We start from the raw sequence: 9,538 nt of genomic DNA on the forward strand, positions 1-9,538 counted from the left end.
CAGGAAGAACACCAGACATCCAGCACACTTTAGGGCACAGCAAGGCATTATCAGGACAGGTTTATATACCTTAGACCCTCCAGCATTATCTAGTTCTGCCCTGAGGCTGACCTTCACAACATCCATGGATATCCTCATGTACTGATTAATCTAATACATCTATCTCTTTTTTCTGTTGATTTACATTCAGTTTATAGTTGCAGCTGCAACTCCCTCAGCAGCTCTTACTGATGATACAGTTGAAGTTGATCTCAAATCTCAGATGGTTTGTGCAGTGTGAAATAATTTATCTTGTTATTTCTGAGCTCATGGCTTCACTGCCTCTGGTTTGTAGGGTAAGCTGTAAGTATAAGAAAAGAGCAGTTGTGCAAAGTGTTTTGTCATAGAGATCCACACAATCCCCTGAAAACAAGGTTCACTTCTTGGAAACTGGCTATGTAAAAGAAAAAGGAAGACGCAAAGAAAGGGAAACAGAGTGGAAAGTGAAACTATTCCATCACGTTGTACGGTTGTGCAAAACATGACCCTGACACTATAAAAGAGGAGGACTACCCGCTGCATTAGAAATCCAGACTGGAAACACACACCGAGGAGTAATCCAGAAGCCTTCTGCACTCTCAAAATGAAGTCAGCTCTCATTGCTTTTCTCACCTGCCTGCTTCTCCTCTGTGCACAAGGTACTGTAAACACCTCATGGATGGAATTCCTCTGTGTTATCTTTGAACGACTGAGTGAATCACAAAATGTTATGCTCCCGGACTCTTTCTTAGTGTGAACGGCAGAAGATCAGCATGTAATGAGGCTGCACTTTTTCTTTCCACAGGACAACCAGCCAACAGGTCGAACAAATGCAAGTGTTCCAACAGCCTCCTGACCAAGGTCAGACTTCAGCGCATCCAGACAGAACCAGTTGTTTACCAACCAAGTATCTTCTGCCCACGCACTGAGATCATGTAAGTCTCTTACTCTCTGAATGATGCACAGCTGAAATCATCACTCAGCAGCTTTCCTCTGTATTTCTCTAATGTGATTCCTATGTTGTTTTCCTTCCTCTAGTATTACAGTGGCAAACAAGGAAAAGTGTGTGGATCCAAAGTCCCGATTTGGACAGTTTATCCTGAATCTGAAGAACAAGTAAGACCAGCTAAATGCTCTGTCTTTGAGGAGTTTCTCTGCAGTGATATTTTGAATGTTTCAGAAATCTGCTGCATTGCTCTGACCGTGTGTGGTGTTTGTGCTCAGAAAGACCGAAGCAGTGTACGGGACAACAGCTTCAGCTCAGACTTCCACTTCCAGCTCCACAACACAGCAGGCAACATCCAAGCTGTAGAACTCTGCTGAAGCCAGACAGCATGGTGCTCCAACTCTGCTCTTCTCTTTCCCAACTATAATACTCTAAATGCTAGTAGCGGGCAGAAATGAACCAGTGATCATGACGGCCAGTCTCTTTTGCATGTATTGTATTAAGCTTGTTTACAAAGCTTTTATAGTGTACAGATTTAGTTTTCTACTATGGAAAATAAATAGTTTAACTGACTTTTTGTGTCAACTTTTTTTAAACCAACATTGTGTGTTACAAACAAGATCAAAAAAATAACTTTAAACTAAACTGCAGAGGCATTCAACATTCAGTGAATAAAGGCATCTGGAATGACATTCGAGGTAGCAGCAATCCGCCACCTACTTACTGGTAACAACAGATTCTCAGTCCTTCAAAATACAGAGTGCTCTGTTCCCCTAATCTCTGCCAGAAGAGTCTTATTCTTCCAAAATTCAAAGCAGCTTTATGGGGCACAAAGGCCATGTGAAGAAGTAATGGTGCTTATAAAGAAATGTATATAATTTTTTTTTTATATTTCCTGATTTGCAGATCTCGCTTATTGTCATGATTTTCAGATGCTTTGCCCACATGCAAATACGAACGGGGAGCCAGGCACAGGTTTAAAGATGTTTATTGAAAGAATGACAAGAAGGTAACAATGCGCCGCGCGAGCGGGGTCTGAACGTCAGGGCAGAAGTAACCACAGACATGTATACGTAGATGTCCCGTCGTCGGGTGAGAGGCGTGCCGACAGAGCGGCCATATTAGGTCAGACCAAGCTGCGCTCAGAGAGAATACACGTCAATAGGGCTTGGGATCCGCGTTGCATTGTGGGATGTGGCGGCCATGTTGATGGCTACGCGAACTTTAACATAACGCTGACATAACGTTGTTGAACGAAGAGATGTAGAAGTAGAATAGATTAAAAAAAAGATGTTAAAATCCCGAAAAGGATCTGGAATTTACCGGGACACGTTAAATAGAGAAGCCAGGGACCGGTATGTTGACAAAAATCAGCATTACTAATAATTTGGATCCATATGAAGTTTCAAACAATGAGTGGAGCACCGACAATTACTTTTTGCCACCGTTTTGCATATCGGACGTCTTCGGCTAGCTTGTTTGTCATGTGAGCGCCTATACTTTGAACAGTTCCGAAGCTACAAGTCCTTGGAGTCTCATGTGCAGTTGAGCTGCAGATCATATAGTCAGCAAACAGTGGGAACACAGAAATTCGTACAAAGGTAAGCGGTGCTCAGACAGGCTCTGGCACCTGCTAATTTAGTAACTGCTAACCGTTAGTGCTAACAACCACTCACGCATGTAATGTACTTTTAACTAGCTGCTATGTGTTTCAAAGGTGTAGTTAGTAACGTTAACTGCCAACCCTCCCTAAACCCTCTGGGTTTCTCATGTATTTGAGCCTATATCAACCGTCTCTGGGCGCGCATTCATGCATGTATGTGGTGTTGCGGTTGAAGGAAAGAAACAATGTAGGCTATAAAATAAAACCGTGCATCTTTAACTTACCAGAATGAAAATGCAGGGAACACACTCTCATTGACATCGGAATACTGTGGAAAGTTATGTTTGGTCGTCTTACAGCCGCGATCCAAGCGAGCCGACGACTCTTCGTTATCTCTGACACTTGTTCTCCGTGGTTGCGCTTCCAGGCAGGAAAGCGGTGGAAAGTTAACCCATTTTCTGTTTTTCCCATGGCGATCATGTGTTGCGCTGTTACAGCCCACAATACAGCAACGGTTTACCATGGTTGAAATCAAGTTATGGTGAAATTAATCAAATTAAAACACGGCTGAGAGGGAGTACAGTACGCGGTAGTCATAGGCAGTAGTCTGAGTAGCAGTAAAGGAGGCCATCAACATGGTGGCCACGCAAAGTAATTACGTCATGACACCCAAGCCCTATTCAGGAAAATGTACTTTATGTTTTCAGACACTCTGAATCCGGTGAATTCTCACCCGATTTCCAGATAAATCAGCTGACTGAAAACGTCAACCTTTTAGGGGCTACATGGGACCAATTGATTGAATTAAATGATTGTCTAACTTAATAAATAATTTCGATTTTGTATTGAAAGTAAGCAAACTTCCAGAGATACGTCCCAGGAAGCCCGACTTTTACTCCACTTATGGGTGCGTAAGATTTTATAATAGATAATCCTCATGCCTTACAGTTACAGTTTTTCCGGCATAAACACCATATGTGCTAATGGGTAGCAGGGATGGAAGTAGAGAAAAGTACATTAAACACCAAAAGCAAACAAAATGGTCCTAAATTACTGGATAGACATTATTGGGGGGGGGGGGGGTGTAAAATATTATACAGTATTTTTGGTTTTGCTATGATTTTGTAATGCATTTGATTCTAAGATGCGCTATTAGGTTTTTTGTTGATTTTTTTCCCCCCAGATCGCGGTTTGTATTATATCATTTTTAAATGCTGTTATGAGCACCTTTGCTCTCACTTGTCTGTATATAGTTTTGCTCCTATGTAGATAAGTGCTGTTGTCTGTAGATCGGTGCCTGCATATATATATATATATATATATATATATATATATATATATATATATATATATATATATATATATATATATATATACACACATATATACACATATATACACACATATATACACATATATACACACATATATACACATATATACACACATATATACACATATATACACACATATATATATACTCCTGATCAAAATCTTAAGACCAGTCAAAAAATTGCAAGAATTTTCATTTTGCACTATTGGATCTTAAGAAGGTTCTAAGTAGAGCTTCACAATGTTAAAAGGTCAAATCAGTGCAAGAGACAAGAACATTTGAGCAGGGAATTGTCTGAAAACTACATTTATACTCAAACATGATTTTTTCAGCTGATCAAAAGTTTAAGACCATAGCTCAAAAAAACCCGAAAACCCCCCAAAACAGAAATCAAAATGTCAAAAAAAAGGACTCAGTAATGAGTAGCTCCACCATTCTTGTTGATGACTTCAAACAATCGTTTAGGCATGCTCGATGCCAGTGTTTCCAGGAGGCTAGTGGGAACGTTGCTCCAAGTGTTGAAGATGGCTTCACGAAGGGCATCCATTGTCTGGAACTGATGTCCATTTTTGTAAACTTCCCTTGCCATCCATCCCCAAATGTTCTCAATTGGGTTTAGATCCGGGGAACATGCAGGATGGTCCAAAAGAGTGATGTTATTCTCTTGGAAGAACTCCTTTGTCAGGCGGGCATTGTGAACTGCAGCATTGTCCTGTTGAAAAACCCAATCATTACCACACAGACGAGGGCCCTCAGTCATGAGGGATGCCCGCTGCAACATCTCCACATAGCCAGCTGCTGTTTGACGCCCCTGCACAACCTGAAGCTCCATTGTTCCATTGAAGGAAAACGCACCCCAAATCATGATGGCGCCCCCACCACTGTGCCGTGTAGAAAACATCTCGGGTGGGATCTCCCTGTCATGCCAGTAACGTTGGAAGCCATCAGGACCATCAAGGTTAATTTTTTTCTCATCAGAGAAGACAACTTTCTTCCACCGTTCAATGTCCCATGTTTGGTGCATCCTTGCAAAGTCCAAACGGGCAATTCTGTGGCGTTGAAGGAGACGTGGCCTTTGAAGACGTTTTTTGTTTCTGAAGCCCTTCTCTCGCAGATGCCGTCTGATGGTTATTGGGCTGCAGTCAGCACCAGTAATGGCCTTAATTTGGGTAGAGGATCGTCCCGTGTCTTGACGGACAGCCAATCGGATCCTGCGGCTCAGAGCTGGTGAAATTTTCTGGGGTCTGTTATGGATATTAATAATTATCAATTAAGTGAGCACACCACTCATGAAAACAAATGATGCATCGTTTTCCTTTAAGTTATTTTAATTCAAAGGCATGAGCGTTTGAATGTCTCTGTCTCCTAACGCAGTCAGGAAACAGAGCAATGAGAAAAAGAACACACTAACTTTTATACATTCTGGGTTAACAAAGAAAGTGGGAGTTATCGTCAGAGGAGTGCAGCCACTGGTACGATCCAGTTCCTATCTAACTCAACTCCTCTCTGTGTCCTTGGATGTGGAAACACAATAGTGAATCTGTGAGCATTAGAGCTTCTTTCACACGGGAAATATGCAGGTGCATCTAGACAAGATATGATCATCAATAAAATTTTCACAACAATCCTCTCTTCTGATGCTGAAATCATCACATAATAAAGAAAATTTTCAAACACTGTGAGCCTGTAATAGTAAAAAAAAAAAAAAAAAAAAGGAAATTGTGTAAAAAAAACATAAGCAAAGTGAAAAATAAAGAATATAAAATTAAAAATAATTAGAAAGAAAATGTTAAAACATACATCTTACTGAATTTTAAAATACTAGAATGCCGAACATCAGTATCAACTCCCCATCTGGCTTAGAGTTATTACATCATTATAGCATTTTAAGTAATGTAAAATCCATCTTCATTAGTACTGTCATCATCTTTTAATTCAGAAACATCATACTTGTCCAAATTATGGTCAGTATAAACAGAAAGCTCGTCTGCATCATTATTGATCTTCAGCATAGTGGCATAAGTCATTTTCATTACTGTTCTCTTAACAATTGGAATAATACAACATGAAAGAAAAATCAAAATCAAAAAGAAAATAGATAGAATTCCTCCAATCTTTATTGACCAGGAGGTCCAACCACCAGAAACGAGCCAAGACACAGGATCCCAGGATGAACCAGTATTTTCTTCCTGCTGGATTGTCAGCAACTGTTGTAATTTATCATGGATATTGGTCATGTTGTTAGACACATCAGGAATAAAAGTGCAGCATTGTTCCCCAATTATGTGACAAACACCACCTTTCTCAGCTAGTAGGTAATCTAGAGCCAGTCTGTTTTGCAAGGGCATTGTTCTGATAGCCTGTTGTTCCTTTGTCAGAGAGGAGAAACCTTTTTCAGTTAAAGCAGTGAGATGTTCTAACTCAACAGACAAGTCATTGATTCTATGTGCTGCATTAGCAACACCATAATGAGAAAATAAAATACCCAAGATCCCTTTTGCTGTTTAAGCCTTGCCTTCTGTTCCAGTAACGGGTAAATTGAATCATACATAGTAATGGCAGGTAGTAAATGAGCTAAAAAGTACACTCCAGACCAATCAGCAGGCAGATGCAAATATGATCTAATTCCACACATCCAAACCATGTTCTTAAGACATGAAAATACATCTCTGCTGGGAAAATTTTAAGTTACCTGTACCATGCAGTTTACTTCCATCTGGCAAAGCTGTAAGATTAAGGGTTAAAACATAGCATGCTGGAAATGAAGATCCTGGAATTGTATAAGGGTCAGATCTAACCACATATGACTTGGAGGAGTGCCTTCTAGGGGTCATTGCACATGAAGCAGGTATGATTACAATCTACTGTCCTTCCCTGAAAATCAGGTGTGGATTCTTACTGCACTAAACAGATGTCTACTACCTCAAAACCTGCAAAGAGTTTCTGTTATGGCACAAGTTAAATTAGTCACATCAGAAAACTTACGTATCCTTTCGGTCTTATGGTGTAATTTTTTTACCCACTAAAAATGGTCTCCACCAACCTGTTAGATTGATGACTAGGGAAAATGGTTGCTAGAATATAGGCAGTGTCAACAGAAACAGGTAACAACAATGGTTGGTTGTCAAGAGCATGTAGAATCAAAGATAAGCATAACAACTGTCATTTCTCGTTTTCCGTGCAGTCTGATGTATAAGTTGTCACTAGATGTTATGAGCATGATCATGAAAGTCACTGAAGTGATGGGGCTCTCTTTGAGTCAGCCGATGGGTATGATTGGTGTGATTACTCAGTTTAGTCACAAATTGTTCGTGTTGTACCTTTTCTTCAGTGAGCACAGGAGTGATAAAAATGAGTGTGATGCCAATCACCAGTTCTAAAAACGTCTGTCTTCCGTACCGCTGCATGTTGATCTTGGCTGTGGAGTGGATTGTCCTTTCTTCTGGTACTCAGTACTTTTTTTTTTTTTATAAACAGAAACGAAAAACTAAATAAAAATCCCGCTGCCTCTTGCGTCACGCTGCCCTGTTACCGGCCTGGCACAGGTGGGCGGTCGTTGGAAGCCCCTGTAGGCAGAGGGTTTGGATCCGGATGCTGCTCAGGTGGTGTTCCTTAAACACTTTGCACTGTGTGGCATGGATCCAGGTGTTCCTTCCTTGGACCTTCATGGCAGTGTGAGTCACCAGCAGGATCTGGAATGGACCAGTCCAACGCTTGTCTCTCCAGTGGCTTCTTCTGGTGTCTCGGATCAGCACCCACTGTCCTGGCTGGAACTGGTGCAGGATTTTATCAGCCACTGGGGTTAATGCAGCTCTCACGGCCTGATGGGAAAGAGAAAAAGAACGTGACAGAACCTTACAATATTCTAACATTGAATATTTAAAAATAAGCCGTGGTTAATGTGGATAAGTTAGTATTGGGTCCTCCTCCCCTGTGCTCACAAAAATAATTTCAAAGGACTTAGATTAGCTCTGGATCTATTTCTCATCTGCATGTACAAGAGAACCAGAGGGAGAGCTTTTGGCCAAGATAAATATGTTTCTTCACAACATTTAGCCAGTTTGCTTTTTTTGGTGAACTTTTCCTTTTCTACAGCTACTCCTGACTTGGATGATAAGCACAATATGTTTTTAATTAAGGTGGAGTGGTGGCCTAGTGGTTAGAGCAGTGTGCTTGCACTCAGAGAAGGATGCAAGTACCCGGTTTGATCCCCACAGCCTGCACTCTGTGTCCCTGAGCAAGACCCTTAACCCCAGTTTGTTCCCCAGGCGCCGCACAGTGGCAGCCCACTGCTCCCCAAGGGGATGGGTTAAGATGCAGAAGTGAATTTATCCACTGTGAGATCAATAATGTTCAATTATTATTATTATTATTATTAATGATAATGAAATTTAATGAAATCCATTATCAGATGTTGGAATGGAAATTGTAGAGGCGTATGTGCAGTTTGTGGCTGTGCAGGAACCCTAGACGGGTTGTAAGAAGCACAGATCAAATACTTTTTGCAGTAATTTTTCAGCTACCACTGAAAACCTATTTGTGTACCAATATTTTTTAACCATATCCAGCATCGCCTCTCTGGACGCATGATCCAATTCATGTGTCCATACCACAGTTTTTCCTTCCACCAACTTACAAGCCTCAGTTAAAGCGATGAGTTGAGCTGTTTGAGCAGAATAGGAGTGCTGTAAAGGACCTGAGCGTAAAACACCTGAGTCAGAACACACAGCAAACCCATCTCAGTTTAAACCTGGAGCAGAACGGGAGGAGGAGCCGACAACATATAATACGAGGTCGGTGTTAGACAAAGGGGTGTCTTGTAAGTCAGGACGAGGGGTACAAACGACATTTAAGACAGCTGCGCAGTGATGACTTTACTCATCCTCCTCTGTAGGCAGAAGTGTGGCTGTGTTTAAAATACTGCATCGTTTTACAGTGATGCTAGGCATGTCCAATAAAATTTAGGAAAGTTTAAGCCACCTTGCTGCTGATAAATAAGAAGTCTTTTGTTCCAGGAGGATGATGGAAACAGGATGTGGAACAACAACTGTCAGAGAGTTGTAGCCAACAATGTCACGTGACGCTAACACTGCTTTCTCAGCTGCAGCAATAGTGCACAAACAACCAGGTAAACCAGCTGCAACAGCGTGAAGTTTACTAGAATAATAGGCCACAGCTCGCAATTTGTCACCATGAGATTGCAACAAAACAGATGACATGAAATCAGATTTTTATCAATCATTTAAATAAATGGTTTGTCAGAGTTTGGCAAAGCCAGCACCGGTGCAGAGGACAAGGCTGCTTTCAGAGCAGAGAAAGCCAGTTCTGCCTCAGACGTCCATGTGATTCTACCAGCAACTGCTAGTCCCCGTCCGTGTATTAAAGCAGCCAACGGAGATTCAAGCTTGGAGTTGTTTGAAATGTGAGCTCTGCAGTAACCTGTCATACCCAGAAATGAAATAATTTGTTTCTTTGTGATTTGTTTTAGGATTTTTAGAGCCACTTTGATCCGCTGAGGTGACTACTTTTTGCGTTTATGTTAAAGAACATGGCCCAAAAATGTGACTTTCTCCTGCACAAACTGCATTTAGATTTTGAGACTTTATGGCCTTTTTTAAAGAGATGTTAAAGCTATTTC

At 41.1% G+C, this 9,538-nt stretch overlaps 1 protein-coding gene across 1 annotated transcript; it reads left to right on the forward strand.

Moving 5' to 3' along the window:
* Positions 1-535: 535 nt before the first annotated feature.
* On the forward strand, positions 536-1,537 carry LOC105922044 (C-X-C motif chemokine 11). Its single transcript, XM_012857939.2, has 4 exons — positions 536-677; positions 824-953; positions 1,057-1,134; positions 1,243-1,537. Exons 1-4 carry the CDS (start codon positions 623-625, stop codon positions 1,328-1,330), a joined length of 351 nt encoding a protein of 116 aa, XP_012713393.1. The 5' UTR covers positions 536-622; the 3' UTR covers positions 1,331-1,537.
* Positions 1,538-9,538: the final 8,001 nt, after the last annotated feature.

The sequence above is a fragment of the Fundulus heteroclitus genome, unplaced genomic scaffold, assembly GCF_011125445.2.
Source record: "Fundulus heteroclitus isolate FHET01 unplaced genomic scaffold, MU-UCD_Fhet_4.1 scaffold_40, whole genome shotgun sequence".
NCBI lineage: Eukaryota > Metazoa > Chordata > Actinopteri > Cyprinodontiformes > Fundulidae > Fundulus > Fundulus heteroclitus.